General features: G+C 34.8%; 2 protein-coding genes across 2 annotated transcripts; both read right to left on the bottom strand.

Moving 5' to 3' along the window:
- Positions 1-100: 100 nt before the first annotated feature.
- LOC117336052 lies at positions 101-6,872 on the bottom strand. Its single transcript, XM_033896402.1, has 2 exons — positions 6,811-6,872; positions 101-1,959 (listed from the first exon to the last, which is right to left on the bottom strand). The coding sequence occupies exon 2, from the start codon at positions 1,926-1,928 to the stop codon at positions 372-374; it is 1,557 nt and encodes a 518-aa protein (XP_033752293.1). The 5' UTR covers positions 1,929-1,959; positions 6,811-6,872; the 3' UTR covers positions 101-371.
- A 1,285-nt stretch (positions 6,873-8,157) lies between these two features.
- On the bottom strand, positions 8,158-10,695 carry LOC117336625. Its single transcript, XM_033897236.1, has one exon. It carries the CDS (start codon positions 10,693-10,695, stop codon positions 9,190-9,192), a length of 1,506 nt encoding a protein of 501 aa, XP_033753127.1. The 3' UTR covers positions 8,158-9,189.
- Positions 10,696-25,095: the final 14,400 nt, after the last annotated feature.

Here is a 25,095-nt window from a genome sequence, read left to right as displayed (position 1 = left end):
CTACTGCTGTACTCTCTGGCGCGGCGGTGCTCGTACCTTGATTCAATATTCTTTTAACATTTTTGTCAACTGCCTGGACACTTGAATCATCCAGAATGATGTAATTTCAATTATGGCCCTTGGCTGATCATAGCGTCGTTAATACCGATTTTGTATGACGTCAGCTACTGTGGCGAGGACACAAAAGCCTTAATAAATACGTTAATGTCATACCAGAAAATTAGTTTTATCAGTGACAAAAAAAAACCTTAGTCTCGCTTTAATGAAAATCTACACATCAATGAATTTCGCTTCGGTATGAGGTTTTTGTTCGAAATTTCCGTGCGCCAAATTCTTTATCCAGATGTATCATGAACAGAACTAAGAACGTCTTACATCAATATACATCCGTCATTTGCAGGATACAGGGTGCAGAGTTCTCTGAAGGAATCGACATGTTTTTGGTTACCAAGGTAGGCACGTTCGGTAAAGCAGCCATGGAGATCGGCTTGCATCGACAGAAATGAATATTTGGCTTGAACAAAGTGGTCTGTGGGGATATCCCTGAATAGGTTGAGACGTTTATGTGAGGCGTTTTCAAAAAGAGTCGGAAACATCTTCGAAATATTTGGATTACCATAGAAGTAATGTGGCAAAAACTTAACTTCAATGCTTATCTCCAGTAACCCGATGAGGTATCCTAGAGCTTCCTTGACGCCATAAACTCGCATCTGGAAAAGAATGCAGTGGATTGCGATGTTTTTGATGTGATAAGACGTCAGCAGACTACGTAGTTGTGATGAGCTAGCCATGCCGTCTATGTAGGCCTTCATTATTCTGCACGCTGTGAGGATGTAGCGGCTATCTTGTTCCCTTTGACAAACATCCATGATATGCTTCTCATAGCCACACGAGCTCTCCCTCCAAAATAGATTAGGATCTTGATAATTGCCTGCATAGCGTCCTTTATGGACCCACTTCATCACGGCGTATCTTTCGCAGGTCATTGGAATCCAGCTGTCTGGATTAGGAACAAAATCAGATTGAAGGAGCACTCCTGGCACAATATCAAACTCAATCATTTTGTTTGTTGGACCAAATCCTGTCATACGCATATCTCTGGAAATATTCCTGCTTTCAGTTTGAATCCCGCCAAACACGGTTCGACCATAAGAGAGTTCATCAAAGTTGTCGTCGCTTTTGATTACTATCTTGAATCGATACGTAGGTGGAAACACGCTGGCTTTTGTGAGAGTAAAGGAACAAGGCTGATTTATGGTCTCCGCATTTATTTCGTCCTGTATATGATTTATGGTAGAATCCATGATCGATGATATCACGCAGGTCTGTAAATACATTGCGTTGATGAACAAATCAGAGCCCACACGTTCAAAGACTTCTTTACTTCTTAGCGACCGATACAGGCTGTCACTCATGACATGCTCAATTTGTGAATCTGGTATTTGGAGTTTCACAAGTGCGGGGATTCGCTCTCCGTTGCTATCAAGGGCTGGAACAGAGCGTATATCAACACCCGCAATCGTGAACGGCAGAATCATATCGAACTCATCAGGATGACGAATTTTCAAACCCTCTCGGGAACTGCCTTGCTTTACGAAATCTCCAAATTCGAGGCATGGGTATGACTTGGAGGATACTTTCGTCAACATTTTATGGAATGCTCGTGTGATCTCGTCTACCACTCCACACGATTTCTGCCATAAAGCGGTTGATATATCATATTCGCCGATGCATTTGTTCTCGCGAAGTCGCATATCAAGATTTATCTCATTTGACGCAAATGACAAGACGGGAATGCGCCACCCATTGAAATGGCTTCCTACTGCTGTACTCTCTGGCGCGGCGGTGCTCGTACCTTGATTCAATATTCTTTTAACATTTTTGTCAACTGCCTGGACACTTGAATCATCCGACCATGTTGAGCCCATCGTCGTTCTTTCGATCGACCAAATCCACACGCTGTAAAGATATGAAATATTGTCAAAACTTAAGAAAAATCACTAGAAAGTTTATACAAAGTGCAATTACGCTAATATTTCTTTCAAACAATAATTTAAAATAAATACTCAAAAATGTCGAATCTCAATCAATGTTTTGGACCATAGCACTGATGCTAGAGTTCAAAAGTTTGTCAATCTTCAAGGGGGCTATGAAAGAGATCGACATAATCCTGAATAATGACTATGTAACTGTAACGTCCATGGGCATGAAAAACAATACCATTAAAAGACATGTAAAAATGACCACTTAATAAACAAGCAGTGTTTCGTAGAGAAAAAAAAATCAAGTGAGGTCAAAATCGCTCCAGGGTATCGTTTCACAAAGATTCGTAAATTCCGGATTTTTCGCAAGTCATATTAACGAATGACTAAGCGTCTCACAACAATTTTGTTACTTACGAATTTTACGCCATATCCAACCAGTCTTAACTAACGGATTTGTTTTAATAGAAAATGACGTCGTACTGAATTACACATAAACATAAGAGAACGACTGTGCGTTGTGAGCGATTGTTTCGAGGCGGAAACTGAGTTTTGAATGTCGAGAATCGATGCCGGCATATACTTATTCGTAGACTGAGTCTATTTTAAGAGCATTGCGTATATCGTATGAGCGACGAGCAAAATCTTTGAAAATTGCGATTTTACTGTTTGTTTTATCCCATGTTAAATACTATGATAAAGGATTTCTAAAGAAAACCGATTGTTTTATAGATCAAAACAAAGTTCAGTCTGTGCACAGGACTTGGTAATAGAAGCCGCGTTCAATTTTCATTTCAAAAGTTTCATCCCATTTTTTACCTTCAAGTTGGAGAATGATATATCATTGCATAACTTATTCGTAAATATTTACGAAGGTCCGACCTAGATATAAGTACATTTGTACAATGCTCTTAGTATGTACTTATCTACTAGATTAATTGTACTAGGCCTCTCGCCGATACATATATGCCCGTTATATACATGTACTACATACACAAAAAGATTTTTTCAGCTCTAGATCCCAAATAATAAGATAATGACTTGCAATAATGATACAATTTCCGGTGTATTGTTAAAAAATTCCAATCAAGGGGTTATATTCTGGGTTATTTTCTAACCTAAATCTGGCTCTCACGAGGATTAGACGAAAATGAATATCACCCCGAGCGATTTATGTTAAGCAGTGTCTTTTCTCTCTCGGATTCGCAAATGTACAAAATGTACATGTATTGTCAAATCACTATTTTTATAACCATAATATATACGTATCCGATAACACAAAGAATATTTGACCAAGGTCAACAGTATCTGAGAGGTTTATTAGAGGCCTCACCTAAATGTGTTTTACATCAGCACTTAGAAAACCAACATTCAACTGTACTCTACAATACTATTTATCAAACCGAATCTGTTTATCAATGCTTCGTCTTTCTGACATAATTCAGCTATTGAAACTGGTAGATTACAGTAATACAACGAGAGAACAAGGCTCTGTGTGAGCTACAATTTAGATGTGGGGACGAATATCATTTTATTTTGAGATGTAGGAATTATCATAATATGAGAATAAAATACATAAAACCATATAACTGGCCAAATCAATACGTATACAAACGTACACGGCTATCGAGTGTTGATAATACTTGTGATGATGATGATCATATACATACCGTATACATTTTTTATTCATTAACCGTAAGGTTTAAGGTAATAAATAAATTTAATTGAATTGATTTTTCTATTACGTCCTCAAGTCAGGGGTTGATTTGATAAAAAGGCAAATATTGAACTGCAACACAATTCTGACGTGACGTGATTAAAATGTCGCCGTGGCGTCATTATTTGGTTGCCAGCACAAGCTCTTTTTTTGTCCGGGTTGGCAAAATAATCTTGAATAGGTGAAATGGGGACATGTCGGATCGTCAATAATGCAAGAAAAGTAAAACTTCAAACAGTAACAGTTGAAAATATCGAATGTTTTCGAAGAACTTTCCAAAGATCTCGAAAAGTATCGTGGATTTTGTATGATGTAAATAGGCCTACCGTGTCCTTTTGTCGTGGGCTCCCTAATGAATGTTGGTGCCAAGGTGAAACACAAATAACTGTAAAATACACGAGCTAACTTGTTTATGTAGTTTTTGGGAATTCTAAGCAGTTCAGCCGCACTCAACAGTTATTGATATAATCATTAGGTACATAGTCTTTCAGCTATATAGTAAGAGGAACTGACCCATTGACCATTGAAATCACGTCACAGGGAATAGACTTGCGCCCCTAGTTTAGGCAGCCATGTTTGAATGATTTCACAAAAATAACTGAAATTCACTTCAAACTACTTGATTTTTTAAACACCCACAGCACACATGTCAAAGACCTGATTCACTGGAAGGGTACCATTTCTATTTTCATTTTGATTGACAAGGACATTTATTTGGCGAATTCGATTGAGTTTATTTTAAGATAATTCGTTGGTACATGTAACTGTACCGAAATCCGCCTATGCTTCATTTTCGGTGCAGATCAAAATCAAGCAAGAGTAGAACAAGAAGTCATTTCGCTTCAACCCATAATGACCTCTGCAGTATACATTACAGTTTTTAATTTGATAATCATATACCAGCTTTGTAAGCACAGCGTTCTAGGTAACAACCGATATCCCTGAAATACTTTTGAATTGAGCAGGATATTCGAAAAAAATGTTGTTTTCGTGACGTGATAAGAATTCTACGTCAAAGATAATTATACCGAATGCAGTCACTTCAGAATCTCAGATTTAAATTTCTAGATGTTTATAATATATCTAATAAAAATCTTAATGCGTTATTATGCTTCCTTTTACTCTACACCAAAACACAACAGAACATTACATATCATTAAAAATCTTGTTGTATATGAAACGTAGCATACAAAACTGATGTCATTATATAGTGTTCACTAGTCATCGCGGATATATACCCTCTGGAATCCGACGATGGAAAGTCCACATAGTGTTAGTCACATTAGGACCTGCGCTATAAACCTATACATATCAGCTCGCCGATACACGTAATACATACATAGTTAAATAAAATGTGTTTGTTAGTTTTTCTTTAACAAACAATATAATATCACCGTTTCTTTCTTGTCAAATAATCATCAGCTAATTAAGGATATCTAATCATCAAAAGCTTCGGAACACCTCGGAAAAACGAGACTGTGTCGATTTTGCAAGCTGTCCTCAACCAAATTGTTAAAAAAAAACAGATAATCATATCTAAATAAAAAGGGATCTGTATTCTGCAAAATTAATTTATTGAATTTCTGTATACAACGGTAGATATATACTAAAATTATTAACTAATTTATATAAATAATTTCGAAATAAAAGTAAACGGGACCTACACAAACAAAATAAATTAATTCAATTTCTATATATAATGGGAGATACATATCAAAGTTGTTAAGTAATTTAGATAAATCATTTCTAAATAAAACGGTGTATGGACTTGTACACTTTTCGGGTATTAAGGAGTACTTTTTTTATCAGGATTTTAAGTGTTAGAGTATTGTGTTTCAGGCCTAATTGCAGCTAATTCTTAATTTGTTAAGCATAGTGCATTTTAAGATGTATTATATTGATCCTGTATTTTCTTATTTTCCTTTCGCATTTGTTACTTCAGTGAAGCTCAATACCTCTATTACCATGTACATATTAATGTTGTTAGGTATATTACATGTCCTTTATTTTAATAATTAAAAAAAAAAATTCAGATTTTTTTTTTTTAGAATTGTTCTTGCGTATTTGTAAATTGGGTTGTTAAATACACGTACAGTATGTTGTAATGTATACCGCATGCATCTTAAGTTACCCATAAATAAATTTGTGAAATGAATAAAACAATATAATATTTATTTCTTTGATTTTGTTGATGTCTCGGTATGTCTGCACATCTACATGTAGTTTCTTCTGGACACGTATGTAAATTCAAATGGTAATTTAGATAATCAACGTATATGTTACAAAGTCAATTCTAGAAAAAAAAACCCATCAAATTCAGACAATAGTAATCGATACAATCGTGAATTGACAAGGTAAATAAAAAACATTTCTTCTAGACAATTACCAAAAACCGGTAGGCCTATTGTAAACCTGTTTTGTATTCCTCAGCATTTTACATGCTTTCTTATTTTGTTTGCTTAAGAGAATTTGTAGTGGTATGAACTATAACGATTTCCGTTGTTTTCTCAACCGTTAAAGTGATGTACGTTGCTGTAATCATGTGTTGCTGCTGATCTTTTAGAGTTACGCCCCTTCGCACGTGGCGTGTTAACATCCACAGTAGAATTATAATATGTATACATACATCTTAGATATGTGTTTTTTTTTGTTTTTTTTTTTTGTATTTTGGGGGTGATTTTGGGTAAACCTACGTGCCGCAGCTGCACGAGAATTGACTATAACCTAAAGTCTGTGTATTTAAATTCATCCAACTGTAAAGCATACTTAGAGACGAGCTGTATTATTGTTATCGAGTGAAATCAAGCACTCTTGACATTATATTTGTCTGTATTCTTACCACCTATTGTTACTAAGGAGAAAACTTTGATAGGCTGCCCGATATCTAATCCTATTGACTTGTTTTCTATATCAATAAAAATGTTGAAATTGAAATTACAAAAACAACACCAGCTGTTTTCCGCTGTGTACTTACCATATGTAGGTTACAACAGTCTATCCATGCATGTGTTTGACTGCCAGTCGGTTTCGTGATAACATCGGTAATGTGAGTTATCCTATCAAATATAATGCATACTTAATAGATAACGAATTAGCAATGCAGTGTCTTACCTGCTAGTAGCTATATAGTGGTACACGTCAGTCTGTCTACGTGTTACTCCGAGGAAATTTAAACAAAGTGCATCATGGGGTTTCTTTGAAATCGGTCACTGTTGTTTTCAGTTTCGGTTTTGGTCTTCGATATAATTTAAGGGAGATAACTCTTACTTGTCTCTCTCGGTGTTGAAAGATGTACCGTGATAATTTTTTTTTTGAAATATCCTAACTCGTAGGATTCAGTAAGTAGATTCATAAGTCACAGCATGTTATATGATACAGTAAACTTTATTACAGGCCTCTCACCACAATTGAAGTACATATTGAAATTCGAAGACTGTTGAAGAAAGGTCTATTGCTATGTACAAACTATTAACATAGACTTATAGTGCAATATTTATTCTGTTGAGAAAATGTTGTGTCGACATTGTTTCTATGTTTGCTTGGCAGGACACAAAGAGTTATAAGGCTTGCGTAGTTATATTTTGTGATTTTCCTGATTTCCAATAATATAGTTGGGTAGTGACAGTAAAAATAGAAATATAAATATAAATGTTGGTCTTGAGGTACTTTCCAGCTCACTGTCAGTTTAGCTTGAATAGTTCTACTACGTGATTTATTCAGTAGTTTGTTTATCTCTTTTTTTTTAAATGGGGTAGGGCTACTTTCCGGCTCACTGTCAGTTCATCTTGAATAGTTCCACAACATGATATGAAAACCAGTATCTTGACTATCCAGGGGTCCTGTGCTGCTGCCTTTGTGTACGACATGGCTGATAAAGTCTTGCAACCATTATTTCATTTGGCCAACATTGAGTTATAAAAACAACAAAGACTATCGGCGTTTTAATAAAATCGGTCGTTTGTGAACTCTTTTATATATTCCCAACTTGTCAATCTTAAACGGATCGTGTCTACTGATAAACAAAAGCCTCAACCTCAAATCCCAATATCGATAAAACTTAGATAAAGTATGGAAATGTAGTCAATGTTTATCAAACCGAAATAATGTGAACTCCTACAAATGTTCTACAAACAAAAAATAAACAAATATTCCCTTCGGGAAAATATTCATCTGTAATGTCAACCGAATATTTCTTAAGGATTGAACTGGATTGGTCTTTCGATGTATAATTTGGTTTGTTTGTGTTTGACGTCCTATTAACAGCCAGGGTCATTTAAGGACGTGCCAGGTTTTGGAGGTGGTAGAAAGCCGGAGTACCCGGGGAAAAACCACCGGCCTACGGTCAGTACCTGGCAACTGCCCCACGTAGGTTTCGAACTCGCAACCCAGTGGTGGACGGCTAGTGATAAAGTGTCGGGACACCTGAACCACTCGGCCACCGCGGCCCGAATACCGTGACGTGCCCTCTGATCGTTAAACCGACATATTAACGTATTCATAATTGAAATTTAATCTTAAAACCAAAAAGGTTAAAAATAAATCTCTGATAAAAGACAAGAATACATATAGTGCTTATGTCTCTAATTCGATTTTGATGATGACTAAACCTAGGTCATGTTTTCCCCGTTCTCCTTTCGTCCAAAGGAAGGCCGTCTAAATCTTAGTCTTAAGCATACTCAAAGACAAACGATATGATAAGCGTCATTAATGTTGACATATTAACATTCATTCATTCATTCATTCATCCATTCATTTATTCGTTCATTCATTCATTCATTCATTCATTCATTCATTATTCATTTGATTAATGTTAAGCCTGATGGTCCAAGGTACATACATGTATATGTAATCATGGTATAGAGCAAGACAATACATATGATATTATGTGATTACAATAGATATAGTTAACTGCACTAAACCGCTAAAATAATTCACAGATTTTACTCAATATATATCTGATTATTGCTGTAACTTCAGCATCAAGTGTCACAAAATATAAAGATGTAGATAGATAAAGAGTTTCTCTGTTTACCCTAAGATGATGGCAAGTTGTATCAATTTCCGAACGTCAAAAGATAACTGAAATGAAGTATATTTCCCGCGCATTTAAAGCACATTTTAAAATATTCGTCGTTGCAGACATGCTACTCCCGAGAGACACAACAATTACCGTTTTGTACCGTTATTCAAATCCTTGTTGCTCTTCCAATTTTATAATCTTTTTGTAACAATCCATGTTAAGAAGCGTTCTCATGTGATGAACACAAGCGAAGGTCCCAACTTCAAAATGTTCCTTAACGTAAGGAAATAAATCCAATAACTTAAAGATTCCATGGGAAAGTAAAATACGATTGAAGTAAAGCCCTATTTTCTTTATAACATATGGATTTCTTATAGACACGTTAAAGCTAAGACATTATCTTTGTTCGGGAACCCTGATGAAGTTGAGTCGACTGAAAGCACTGGCAGAGCTTTTCCGGAAGGAGCGTTTCACATTAGTGCGCAGCTGTAACTGGTGTTTTCACTACCTGTACTCTGACTGCAGAGCTCTTCGAAATATTGGAGAATTTGTCTATTGAGATGTGAACTTTCGGTAAACGAGCCTCGTAAATAACCTTTCATCACTCTCAATGAACATTTAGCCTCCTGAAAGTGGGTACGAGGGATATTGTTAAAAAGGTTAAGACGTTTCTGTTCGTCACTTGTTTGTGATTTTGATAACATGGTCGACAAATGAGCATTACCATAGACGAAATGCGACAGGAACTCTTTTTCAAGACATATCTCAAGAAAAATCATCAAGCATCCAAGAGCCTCCCTGACGCCTGATACTTCTAGCCGAAGAAGAATACAGTGAATTGCTATGTTCTTCATGAGGTATGATGGTAGAATAATGCGAAGTTGTGAGGATTGATCAAAGATGTCAATGTAGGCCTTCATTATCCTACATGCCGTTAGGATGTAGAGGTTACTTTTGGTCCTACGACTGACGTCGATGATATACTTCTCGTAACCGCAGGTACTCTCTGTCCAAAGCAGCTGTGGTGTAGGATAAGGAACGGAGTGACGTCCTTTCTGTACCCAATCCATGACAGCGTATTTGTCGCATTCCATTGAAGAATTGAAACCCAACATTGAAAACCAGCTGTTTGGATCAGGAACAGAATCGGGTTGAAGGAGAAATCCTGGAATAACGTTAAATTCAATGACGTTTGGTGTCGCGTTTTCTATTCGAATTTCAACACTCTCCCTCCTGTCTTCACCATATTTTATTTTTATTTTGAATCTGTACACAGATGACTGTGTGATTGTTTTGCTGAGAGTGAACAAATATGGATCCCTTTCGACCTCTTTATCCATTTCTTCTTGAATCCTTGAAAATGTGATATCCATGATGGAGGACATAACCCGATTCTTGACGTTTATTGCGTTGAGGAACATTTCAGAGCCATGCTTTTCAAACACGCCACTTTCTCGTAGCAATTGGTATCGACTACCATGCTTAACTTGTGGGTTCAACACTTTGAGTTTAAAAAGTGCTGGGATCGAGTTGTTATCGCTATCCTTGGTTGGGACAGGGCGAATATTTACTCCCTCAATGGCGAATGGAAGAATCATATCAAACTCCGGATTTCGAATTTTCAAACCCTCTCGGGAGCTTCCCTGCTTTATAAAGTCTTTCAGGACGAGACCCGGGTAGAACTCTAATGCGGTTTTCTTCAGATGAACATGAAACGATTGAGATATGACGTCCACTACCTTGCAGCATTTCTGCCAAGACTCCTCCGACGGCTCGTAATGTCCTATATGTACTTGCTCCTGAAGATATACAGCAAGATCGTCTTCAAGTGGACCAAATTCCAAGACAGGCGCTCTCCAGCTGTTGAATTTGCTGCCTACCGATTTTCCGTCGGGGATAGGGCTGTAATTTTCTTCATTCCATATCCTTTTAATCTGTTTACTTATGCTTGTATCTTTTGAAAAAAACGATCCCATTGCTTGCTTTGCGATTACGACTATAAAAGATACAAAAATGGAAACAAACAATATTTTCAACGGTTATGCAATAAAAGTACTTGATCAGGATAGAAATGATTATGTCTATAAAAGATTAAAAAAAATGGATACAAACAATAACTTCAACGATTATGCAATCAAAGTACTTAATCAAGATAGCATTGATTTAAAATATCTTAGCGGAAAAAGAAACGCAAATAGGGTTTTCTGATATAACTTTTACACACGTGGGCTAAATTCATTTAAGTTTCACACTGGGCTACCTCCATGAATTGTGAAATTAACAATGTTCTTCAGTTAAGATTCAGTCGACCGAGACCTCTCTCCACTTTGCATGCTTTCAGCAGGTTTTTTTTTCGGGAGAACGTGCATTCGGGGTACTGTTGCATCAATGTATGTCGGTAAATCATCACAATTCGAACGTTGTAACACCACATATCAGTTATGCACAAGAAGTCTTTTCGAAGTGATTGTACAGCGAAACGCCGCGATTGAGTGAAGGCGATAGAGGAAGGGCCGTCGCTTTGATAATGTAGAGGCATTTCAAACGTCATGGTATACATGAGACAACAATATCCCGTTTAGTCGAGCGTCCTAGAGCAACAGAGAGATTGGGTGACCATCCAAGGAGCGGAAGCCCGTGTATAACGTCGCGACGTCAAGTTAGAGGCATGCGTCTCCGAAATCAATTTCAGATGGCGACGGAGACGGCACGTCAAGTTTTCGGCACTCGTTGTTGGCGAGTGTGTCAAAACGGTTAGGAATCTGTTACGGGAGTTTCATTTAAGACCACGACATCCCTATGTTAGCCCGCCACTTACGCAGAGGCGACGTCGACGTCGAATGCATTGGCTGATGCACATGCACCTAATCGGTTTCGTTTAGCCAAAAGGAGACGCGTGTTGTTCACTAACGAGTGTCGCTTTACGCTCGACACGTCAGATGGACGTCAACGTGTCTGTCGACGTCGTTGTGAGCGATTTTCTGACGCTTGATTAACTCAAAGTGACAAGTTCGAAGGAGAGTTTGTAATGGTACTGACACGAATAAACTATGTATCTCAAGGCGTGAAAACACCTCTCGTGGTTATCGATAATAATCTTATCTTAAAGATATCGGAATCAAGTCTTGAGACCACATGTTCTTCCTCTTATCAATCAACGTAACTTTACTTTGCAGCAGGACAACGCGGGACCCGATGTTGATAGAGTTTGTCGTAACTTCATGGCTCAAAACAATGTTCAAGTTCTTGATTGGCCACCATACATTCCCTAATCGAGCATTTGTGGAACGAGCGAGACAAGAAGTTTTTTAAACGCGTTAACTTCCCATATAGCGTGCTCAACTTAAGTAAGCCCTTATTTGGTATACATATCTCTCGCCTTTATAGGAATGCTTCTAAATAACTTGCTGCATTAAAAAAGACAAAAAACAAAAAGCTGGGAAATAATCTTACCAAGAAAGGAACATTTATGAAGTCTATTATATTATCAAATTTTAATGATTGTGCGCTTGCCTGGCGCTTTTGTACTCTTACAAACACTAGGAAAACGGGGAAAATACAGAAGCGTGTTTTTTTTTTTAAATTGCTATGTTATCCGAATTACTGATTTTTAAGAAGATTTAAAAAAGATTTTTTTTACATGTGACACGTATTAAATACATGCCTCTGGGGCTTTTAAGACTTTAAATGGTATGCCACCATCTCTTTTACAAGGCCTAATTGAGAGGAAAAGATTTCTTCGATTATCTTAGACAGGACAGTCTACTGATTTGGATCTAGGCCACCCTTGTTTTCACGGTATTTCTGCAAACACCGTCTGTGTGAAGACAGCAAATGTCATTTAAATGTAATCTGGTATATTAATCAGAACATAACACCAAACGCATTTACTGTTTAAATTTGATGAGCGTAATACCTGTTATGTAGTTTATTTAAATTTATGTTGAGATGCACATTAAGGAAGTTTCAGCATAAACCATATAATAAAAATATCTTAAACATTACACACTTCCTTTTAACGCTATCATTTGGAATCTGCATCATAATGTTATATCTTCGACAAGTTCCTGTTGTTGCCTGAATAATATGTATATTTTTATTCATTACCTTATAATTTTTGCGTATTACACGGCTAGATTTCAACTGGCTTTTGTAGACTATTAAAATAATGCAACACTTCGGAGCAGTTTCAACTCGGAGTAGATAAGGAATAAAAAAACGAAGCAATTGGGCAGGTTAAGTAAGAGTGTTTGGTAACTTCTGTCTCATCATTAACTATGATCCGGTAAATACATAACACAGAGCATGTAAACATTGTGATGTCATCGGAAGTTACAACACTATAAGCTAAAGACCTACAGAATGTAACGTAGCATTATTCCCCATAGGTATGAAAAATGTCATAGACAGTATTTTATTTTCCATTCCTGGAAAATTGCAAACTAGACAGTTGACTTAAAGGGGTGTTTATTTACAGAGTATCTCTCAGTCTAGGATTTAAACATTGCTCTTGAATATTTTAAAACTTAATATTTAATTCATCTTCTATTACAATTTAATTACTATATGATGTAACTTTGAATATGTATTAAAAAACAAAACAATATCTTTTGTGAGCACTTTACTGCTGCAATTATACATGAACTATTACAACAGAGTGATACATTTTTTACATTTGTATATTTAGTATTATATATTATCTATTATAGTTAGAACGTACTCTTTTTAAACCTAAGCGTATTGCTTGCTTAGCATATCACTTTAACAATTTGTTTCTATGCTTAAATTAAGTTGACTATGCATGAAGTTACAACATGTATGTTTTTGCGGCTTTTGTAAGGCTGTCAATGTTCTCTAGTGTATTAAATCTATTCTTGATCTAACTTGACTACACGAACATGTGCTTTGTAAGATATATTGGCCGTTGATCAGGACCTCATACGTTCAGACGGTACACCTTAACCAGGGCAGTATTTTATCTTTGTACATTTAAGTGTTTTGTTACTCCTAGCTATTTTTTCAATTACCCTTATGAATACCTGTTATTTTTAAATTCTTACGAACTCAGTCTATACATTAGGAGTAAAGACATTTTATAATTGTATTACTAGCAAATTTCATTAAGTCATATCACCCATGAAGAAAGGTTTTACTATTGTTTATATACAATACACATTCTGTATTGTCTGATATTATTTAACTTACATGTACCACATGCCATGATTAATAATTTACAGGAAACATAAAATATAATTTATCTTCTCCTACAAACCTTTCACAAAAAATAGTATCAGCCTGTCTGAAAAGAGATAAAACGTTGCAATGATTTACTGAATGAAATTACACCTAAATTACCAATTAATAGGGAAAGTGGATATAAGCCCTTGGGAATGGAGGAAAGTCCTACTTGATAAAAGATATTTTCTGATACTTATTACATAATGTATACTGTACATATTTAATAGTATTCACATAAGATATATATATATATAAACCGTATCCGATCTAGCCACAATCTAAATAGTTATAATATCGCCTTACCTGATTCAAGAGTGTACGTGTCTTACCCACTATGTGAGGCGATGGTATATATATTGCCAATTATTTGAGTACCAAACAACCAGGACTTGGTTATTCGACACCGTGTTAGCTTAATGCATAAATACAAATGATGAATCTCAGGAAATTTCCCAAATATTGCAATTTAGCGTTTACCAGTAATCACACAAATAAGAGATGATAATTTGAGACGAAACTCGCAAAAGCATTGTATATTTTCCTACATTTCTTTAAAAACGTTATTTGACACTTTACATGTATGTTTAACCTTATCAGGCGTAAACAACATATATTTCTATTTTCGGTTTCGGTTTTTCATGCATAGTATACTGTATCATTACGATTGGACAATAGTAACTGTATGAAAGCAATATAACATTATTTCAGTAAAATTTTATTCTAAATTATATATTTTACTCTTTGATAGATAAGCTTAATCACAATTTTTCTGTGAAGAAAGACAACTCATAAACTAGTAACACAAGTTTCATTTTTGGATTGTCAGAGTCAATTACTGTCAACCGGTAGTACATATACATCAAATACCTAAACAAAATATATCAATATTATTCTTTTCCTACCATTGAAATATCGAAAATCACTCATTTATAAACTGATTTTATTTCATCTTTTAAAAACAGTGTGTTACGAATATAATATTGATCACCAATTCCTGAATTACTTAAAATAATATACATTCATTTTGTATAACATAATACTCATTGTTTGTTGGTTACTGTATTTCGTTTATAATCATATGAACATACTTCAGATTTAAAAAAAAAATGAATATGAGAACGAATGTTTGCTAAAACAGGTTTTCTAGAAAGATTTTCCTGCATAATGTTACATGATTTAAATTGAGATCACCTTGTCACCCATCTGTCAGATGATGCTACATTTGCCTCATAGTATTGCCAAGAAACGAAATAGTGCCTGACACAGCGGCGAAGACGATATTTCATCATAATACAATACTACGAGGCAATAGGAACCTCTCAACATGGTATCAGTACTTCACATTTACATTTTGATTGGCTGATTTTAATGTCCAACTGAAATATAAACTCGGTGTATTTCGATATAACGTTATCATCGCCACTATTTTGACAGCTTCACAAAATAACAGTTTCAAGGGACGTCCATTTAAACTCACCTTCCCCGACAATTAATCACTATCACCGTATATGTGCAGTATTCATTAGTATGGCCAATGGGAATTCGATATTCCTTCTTTCAATTAACTAAAATGTGCCGGACTGAAAAACAGCACCGCAGTCCTGTGGCGTATTTTTGTACTCCACCTTTTTTGCAATATATATATAATCAAAAGATATGATGTAAACATGTTTATGTAACATGACTGCCATTGTGGTTGCCATATCTGCTGTTATTCGTCATTTGATAAAATGAAGTTTAATGGTTTTAATTCTTCTTTGTTGTTCTTGATATATATATATGTGTGTATTCAAAAGCATTGCTCAATCGTGAACTGATTGTCATCATGGAGATGTATAACATAAATGCTAATAACGTACCTATGCTATAGTTTCATATCAATTTTATTATAAAAATGACATAAATACCAAATTATATACTAAGTAGAATGAAATGTGATTTAAAGGCCTGTTAATTGTATCCATCGGTTGTCATAATGTCGGCAACAGTTCACATTAAGTTTTGACAGCTCCTATACAGGAAAAACAACACAATAGTTTCCCTTTTCCTCTCTTGTCTGCATAGACTCAAACAATGAATCAATTTAGTCTGCACAAAAATAATTTCAAAAGCTTTAAATTCACAATTTTTTTACGAGTATGACTAATAATGAATGTCTATTCAATGAATGAATCACATCAAAATGCACCTGCTGCTTTCGTTTCCACTATACAGAGTGCAGTGATTTCTGATGGAAATAACCCCTTTGAGGCTATCCAGATAGTTCCTTTCGGTGAACAATCCGCTAAGATCATTTTGCATCCGTTGCAATGTATGTAGGCCTTCATTATTACCTAAACAAAAGATCCCACCGTCCTCAATTAATTCATTACTGATTTCATAGTATCTACATTTTATGTGTACATATACATTACTTACGATGTGTACTCTGAAATGATACTTTGACATGCATATAATATCTGTATTATCATTGGTAACATTTATGTCTATGTAGTTGCTTACGTACAGAATCCCCCATTAATCAGAACAGCATTTCAACAATTGTTGTAAAGGTATTGTGCCCTTGAACTCTGCCTTAACCTTGAACCCTGAAGAGTTATGTAGTTTGAAAATGAAAATAGAAATGTGGATAAAAATAATTATAATCAAATCGAATTCCCCATTCAAAGAAATGTATTTAATATATAAATCAATGGATAACTTTATTGTAGTTTCTTCAAGTCTCATATTGATTGTTGGAAAAAAGAAACAACAAGATTGCACTCTATTACTTTTATCTTTACACATACGGTGATAGTGTTTGATCCTGGAGGAAGGTGAGTTTAAAGGGCCTTCCCGTGTTACTGTTATTTTGTGAAGCTGTCAAAACAGTGGCGATGATAACGTTATATCGAAATACACCGAGTTTATATTTCAGTTGGACATTCAAATTAGCCAATCAAAATGTAAATGTGAAGTACTGATACCATGTTGAGAGGTCACTGTTGCCTCGAAGTATTGCATTATAATGGAATAATGTCTTCGCCGCCGTCTTGACAAAAGACAAAAGTAGTATCATCTGATAGGTGGGTGACAAGGTAATCTAAATTTAAATCATGTTACATTATGGTGGTAAATCTTTATAGCAAAAAATATTTCATTCTGATATATTACATACAGTGGAACTTCGTTAACTCGAACTCGGATAACTCGAATACCCCGCTTAACTCGAAGTACCACGCCGGTCCCGGCCGAATTCTCTCTTTATCTTAGTAAAAAAAAACTCGGATAATTCGAATTCGGATAACTCGAAAAACTCGGATAATACGAAGTAAAAATTTGGTCCCAACAATAAAAATCCTACTTGAAATGTTCGAATAACTCGAAGTATAATTTTCGTCGATCGGTGGCAAACGCCGACATTTTTTAAGAGCTAAATTCCGTTTGTAATACTGAACATATCGGCACTACTAACCTACATGCTATTATAAGTGTTTCATAAATTCATAAAAGAAATTGTCGGTTGAATCTTATAACAACAAGTCTTGGTGATAAAAAGTACTGCTTTACTTACATCAGGTAATTTCCCAAGGCGGTCGCCGATATCAGTACACACGATAGTCAACAACTCATCTACCCGTTCGCTCAAGCGGAACTAATCTCTGACACACCGGTAGATCTACCCGGCTGATGTTTTTACAGGTGTAGAAATGACACAGTCACCGGCGCCTATTAAATCTTTAAACTGCTGAAACAATAGCGTAATTACTGCCGAGGTGTTCAGAGTACAACTGTAACGGTCAGTGCTGTCTATTAAATCGGATAAAACGCCAACTCAGTTACAGTAACATTTTATACGCACATGCGCAGCCCAACTTCCGGTGCTAATACACATGGAAATGGCGTGGTTATCAATAAAAAGTAAGTAGGGCCGATCAAACAGTATTTTATATATGTCCAATAAAAGGTAATGCTTCTGTTACGTTTTGTATGCAATCTGTGTTAAACTTAAACGGTTATTTGTTTTCACATTAATAACTTGTTATTTTGTCGAATTCCGTTTTATCGTTTACCTTTTGCAAACATGACTTGCACATCAGATCGTTATTGAAATGACTAAGTGAAAGAAACTTAATCGTGACTGTATATCGGCAAAACTACACCAAATAACAAGTGACATAACGAAACATTACATATATATTTACATGTATTGACCAGTCTTCACACTAAACTGATGAGCGACAGAGCGAAGTTATAATGATTATATAATGTTGACAAATATTGACCAAACTTTTCACCAAAAACGATAACTCGCTTAATTCGAACACTCGGATAACTCGAAGTTTTTTCGTGGTCCCGTCGACTTCGAGTTAACGAAGTTCCACTGTACATACAATGTACTTACCAATATCCACGTATGATTGTATGTAATAACAAACAGCAGACGAAATACGACCCTGGTCTACAGGGTTTAACTTGACGTTTTATGAATGTACTTGGTCCCAATATTTAAATCAAACACGACGTGGCATTCTTCTTCCTGTTTCGAGTATTACGTGTCTCCACACGTGTTAGACAACACAATTAAATGCTATTGGTTACCATTTGTATTCGAAACCTGGACCGAATTATTCAACGTCTGGTTAGTTTTACGATTGGATTGACAATGCTTTCAAAACTAAACGCTAAATATTGTTGATAATAATAAAGTTTAATGATTTCAAAATGAGTAATATTTAAATATTTGACATCGAGCTTTCTACCATAACGTTTTTAAAAAATAACGTTTCTGTCGCATTGGCCTAATCAGGTTTGTAAATCAGACATTACTATGTTTGGTTTAAGTTTAATATATATAGTCATACTACAATACTATACCTTGTGTATATTTCACGTTAACATTAAAAGAATGATCAAACTAACATAATAAAGTAAGATATGTAATCTATTGACTTCCTTTCAATTTAATTGTGTTTACCTATTATATTGTTGTCATAATTGTTTCTGAGAGTAAAGGGAGAAAACTCTTACATTACCTGTTTTTGTTTTTTTATTTTTATTTTAGTTTTGTTTTTGTCAATCACGCATTATCGAACTCATGTGAAGTTTATACTGTTAGTATGGTAAAAGTATGTACTAGCAATGTATATAATATATTAATATATATAAACTAATATCATCCAATTGTAATGAAGAAAAACAGCACCCCTTTGTACAAGATACATGATTCATGTTTCAAGTAATGTAACCTTAGTTTCCTGAAGTTATTTTTATTACTATAACGGGGTCCATTGATATATTAACAAAGTATCACAACGGACACATGCATCTAATGTAGCTGTTGTTATCGTTTTATATACCAGTGGAATGTTAAACCTGTATAAGTGTATGTGCTGAAACACTCTCACAATAATAGGTCGACAAAGAATACGGAAGTGTTTCGGTTGTCATCATAATCTTATTGAGAAGCAGCCGTTTTTGCTGTGCGATTAACCTCATATAGGGAATGCAAATAGAGTTTGGTGACATCATCTGGAAAAGCATGTAAGAATGATAGAAAATGTACAGCGTCGGGCAACAAAACAGGTACCCGGATGGTGTTAATTGAGATTACCAAAATGAGCATATCAACGATCACACGATAATATGGCAGTCTAAAGGGTTTAAAACATAGTTTCCAGCATATCTAACAAAGGAATCACAGATATATTAAGAGTTAGATAAAGTTAAAATACACATGTATAACGAAACTCAAAGATTAAAATGTAAGAAATTATTCACTCACACATATAGGTGTTAATACTTGAAATAACATCCCATGGAATAATGTGAACGCAGGTATACCTGATTTAAATTTAACAAAAATTGTATAGAAATTATTAATGTCAGGGTTTCAGATGGAAACATAATTTGAGACAAACCACAATTCATTCGATCCACCAGCTTCTCATGATAATACCGTCCTTAAAGAGTGAATAACTATCCATTATTAGAAAAAAAATGATTAACTGCAGGCCTCCATGGTTTTCTTGTGGATAGCTTCGGTTTGTTTTACTATCCGTCGCCTGCTTTAAGTTTTCTGAATCATTTTTGCGCTATTAAAGGTAATAGTGTTTTTATCGTTGTACCGTCGTAATTCCATATTACAAATATTCTATATTAACAAAGCCTTATTTCTCGGGAAATACCGCATTGTTTGTCGACACGGTGCTTTGTAAATTGGCCAAGTAACTCTTGTGTTATCGATTCCCAAGTAGCAGTAGTTCGTCCTTTTGTTCTATCATCATTCCATTCTTTCTATTTTTCTTGGAAGTTGATGCTGCCTTCAGCTTGACCTCTTTTCACGTTCCAAAGGAAATTAGAAGGAACGTATACATTCAAAAAGAGAAACTAGACCATACTAAAATCAATAAATCATATCTCCTACTTTTTCAGCAAGCTTAATTCAAATTATTGATTCTTGTATCTTCTTATCTTGTGTACGCTACAACCACGTATTATCATGTAAATGATTAATTGATATATTTGTAAACAAATACAAACTTTGATATATTTCACAGTTCTCGCTGATCTTTGTAGGTTATTTTGAGCATTAATAGAATGTCTGGATAGTTAAGAATTTGAAATGTGTAATTAAAATACACCATCTATATGTAATGGGTTTAGGAGTCGTTTGCATATATTGATCGGGGGAAATGGATGTCAGTATTACGATTAAAAGTAAACTTAGAAGCAGAACTATGCGTGCACTTTCTGAACCTGTGAATGTATAGAGGATAGCTTACAGTGTCTTCAGTAATACTAAATAAATGTCACGAGTGGGGTTAACAATTTAATATTTTTCTTCGAACGAGTGAAAACGTTTCAAAATATTAGCCACACAAGTGAAATATGTTTGGTATTACTGAAGATACTGTTAGTTATTCTGTTCATTAAATTGTATAGCAAAACATGCCGAGTCACCTCTTATTTTCTCCTATTTCGTTTGTAAGCAATCATACAAAGTGATATTATTCACTAGAATATTTTCGATATTTCATTGGTAAAATGTAATAAATCGTTATATTCCTTAACAGTTTCTAACGTTCCGGTGGGATTCAGTTCATCCGGCTCATTATCCTGTTTCTACCGATGAGCGTCAGGCTATACAGATAGTAATGTATATATTGTCAAATCGACCCCTTTTGGCTCCCCTCCTTAGTTTCCATCATCCATAAGGCCAGCCCTTCATAGCGAAACATTAAACACATACCCATAACGGAAGTCAAATACGTGTCAGAGAGTAAAACATCTGGAATAATGATAATAGATGAATCAATGTGATATATATCCCGTTTCTGTACGCATAAAAATATCATTTTCTCGTCAAATGAAATTCATACAATGTTACCATGCCATTACAAATGTCTTTATCTCTACGAGACGAATTATATCAGTCCAAAATAAACAGTTCAATATCGAACTGCTAAGAACTTTTAAACATACTTGTACCGACCTTTCCATATCATATACTGTCATTGTATTTTCTGTATACATATGTATTAAATTTATCTATGAAGAGCATCAGGATCGTAAGGGTTCACGCAATTCACTGGTGATATGTCTATGCTATTTTAATGGTAGCTATGAACATCTACTTCGCTTGTATTTTACCCTCGTTTGATTATTTTGTAAACTTTGTTTAATTTACAGCAATGGCGATACATGTTATATAAAGATGTGTTTGTCCTGGAGGCGCCCGAGAAGTTTTACCAAAGTACCCGGAGAAAATCGTGTGGTTAGGACGTTTTCGACATGCGCACCTGGCATCTCTCACATCATTATCAAGATTTTAATCCTGTACATATCAATTGTCAAAGGGCTGAAATGTAGTAAGTTCAGTGTATATATTGACCATACCATCATGCAGACACGGAAAAGATTAACCAGTTCCGATAATTATGAAGTCTTTTACGTAAATACTTGAAGCGCTTAACATCTTTATGATCGTGTTTTAGCTTCATGATAATTCAGAATAATAAATCGGGGTATATCATTAAAGATATGTATTTATAATTTGTTTACATCTTAATGACACAGTTATGTTTCATCAACAACAAATGTGTAAATTATTCATCAAATACGTCCGCTTTAGTTATTTCCAACGTTCCAAAAATACTAAAATGTATCTTAGTTGTTTATCAAAATATCAAATATACACAGAAAACCGTTCTTATCTCTTATCACGCCATTATTTTTTTTATATCTCAATCTCAATTTTTATCAAGTAAACAAGCATCTGACGTTGATCAGGATTTGTGTGACAACAAGGCATTGACTTTAAAGTCAAGAAAAAAAATATAACTTCGTTTTAATTGAATATGTAACGTTTGATGTTATCGGCTGATGTTTATGCAAATCATTTACAGAGGCTACCAAAGTTATATACAAAGCATAAAAACACTATTTCAAACAGTATAGTAATGCTAATATACATAGTGTTGTTCTGTGTTTTGAGTGTTCAATTCTTTGAAGAGCCACACATTAGTTTGTGTGTACGGGCTATTCCATAATCTGTCAAGCTTTCTGCTATATAGTATAACAAACTAATGGTATGGCTTAAATGTTTAAGATTTAAATGATATAGGGAGTTGTTTTGGTTTAAAGGCAGCACGATGATAAGACCAATACTAGCCCAAGTTACGTGTCACCAAGGCCTAGTCAACATACATCAGATCTATTACCATACAAATCAAGGTTAGCAAGTTCTCACTGGAATTTCTCATTGATTTTCTCTAACTCCTATTTATTTACTCAACGTAATCACGTTAAGCTGTAAAGCTGAACATGCTCGTGTGAGCACAGCAAGGAACTAAAATTCACAGTGCATGCCAAGTACGTATGCACATATTCCAAGGGGAGGTACATTCGTTAGGGGTAGATGATACGAGTAGATGGTCAGAGTAGATGATCAGAGTAATAGTTTATTTAAACATTTAACCATTAATCTTGTGTAAGGAGAAGCATACTGTAAACACTTATATTTTTCAGGTTATTTTATTTTAGTCTTTTGCTCACTGATTATAGTTTTAGTTATTGCGTTTTTTTCTGTTTTGAAGGTTTTATAGGTCATAATTCGCTAAAATTTGAGCTTTCCAAAATATGAATGTTTACAGTATATCGTTATTGTATCGAAAGAGTGATTTTTGTCATACAATATTTACAATCAGTGGTCAACTCTAAAGGTTACTTAAAAATAGAATCAGTCGATCACGCGCAGTTTGGATCTGCGCGGATGAACACCATGACCGACATTCCAGCGTTGATAGACAACATAAAAGGTTAGGCCTTAATAAATAGGCATAGGCTTTAACAATCTCACAAACATAGGTGTAAAACACATGGGGGGTAATTTTGCACCCCATTCCCTTGATCAGTGTATTCTTGTATTAATTTCTACTTTGTTGTACATTGTTGAAATTTGCTCATTACGATGACGTGTCATTGTTAACGTGTCCTTCGTTGAAATGGGGATTTATTATTGCTATTCTTGTTGTTTTTGATCATTTGGTTATGTTTGAATGGATGACATTTTATGAAACATCATCAATAATTTCAAAGTGTGCATCGAATTGTACTGCTGTCGCCGTTGTGTAGTATCCTTCTGGAATAAGCAGTGAGACTGAATTTTATGGCCAGGGGTCTAGGGGTCACCTAGGCCAAAACAAAACTTCAAAGAAATGGTCAAAATCCCGCATTCTGAGACGGTTGCGACCACATTTACCACAAAGTAACTAATTGTGACTAATGGAGAAAACAATAAAAACATTATATTATGATTTCTTTGTATTTTAACGGTATCCTTACGGAAGTTATTAAATTTGAGTTTTCAATATGACAAAGAAGAGAAAATGATATGTTAAATCTTTGAAAAGACAGGCCAGGATTGGAAATTAATTTGGTTTTGGACATCAATTTTTTACGCAAATATTTGTTTCGGTTTGTGATGCATCGTTTCTTTTAAGATTTAAAATTGGGAAGGTAGCGGGATACGATCTTGATTGTGAGATCTGGGAGAGATGGGCGCAGGGTCATCCCCATGTATCCGCTCCTAGAAATTAAATTTCTAATAAACAATGTTATGCAATCTGACGACAACCATAACAGTTACAGTAGAACGTCGATCTGAACGGTTGTAAAGTGATTACATTGGCGTTAATGGCGTGACAATCACTTAATTTAATTCAAATTGATAGCGAAAACGATTGGTATCTTACTCTTTTCATTGTAAGAACTTTGAAGTAGGTTAGAATTCTTTTCTTTTTTTCGTCGTGGTATTTCAATATAATTAAAAGGCAAATACAAAGCAGAACATGCTTTGGTAATTGTTTATTTAGATGTTAATCAAGGTTGATATTTCAGACAGAGACTAAAAAATATAGTTCGAAGTATGAACAAGGAAAGCTGGAATCTAATTTTAAATGTGTCTTGTAAACATCTGAATTCCAGTTTTGGAATTAAATCGGGTCATTCCGCCATTCTACCAATAAGTACTTATATTTGTATGGACATTGTATGCAAAATATAAACATAATACAAACATTAGATACAAGTTAAATGTATTGTAAACAAAAAACATCAGCATCTGAATTTCATCGGGTCATTCCCGATAAATAACCACCATTTGTTTGGAAACTTCTTTTTTCCCAACATCTAAGGAGAAATGCATGTATCATATTCTTAGTAATTATCAAAAGATATAGCAAAATTTGATAAAAGAATTATTAGAGAAAAAAATATTCTTATTAATGTTAATTTTTTATAATATTTTAGGCCTTTTAAGGGGAAAAGGGCATTTTCTGTGGGGGAATACTTTTGTTGACACACAAAGACGAATCGTATAGATATATCACACTTTTTATATTTCCTTTAATTTTTTTCACCCTTTAACTATTTACTAATGTGTTAGTCAGGCTTTCTTATTTGCTTTTGCTTGCAGCGTATGTTCCTTCCGTACGATCATTACGCCACTAACAACAAATATAATAAATATTGCTTCTTTTTAGTAACTTTAAGATAAACTTATAAGATATTTTTGAATGATAAAGTTATTCATGTAAAAATACCAAAAAATCTCGGGAGCAACGTCTGGATTCATAATTATACATATTTTTGTTCGA

This window comes from Pecten maximus, chromosome 10, assembly GCF_902652985.1.
Source record: "Pecten maximus chromosome 10, xPecMax1.1, whole genome shotgun sequence".
Taxonomy (NCBI): Eukaryota; Metazoa; Mollusca; class Bivalvia; order Pectinida; family Pectinidae; genus Pecten; species Pecten maximus.
Note: the sequence above shows the minus strand (reverse complement) of the source record. Positions and strands in the feature narration are given on the sequence as shown.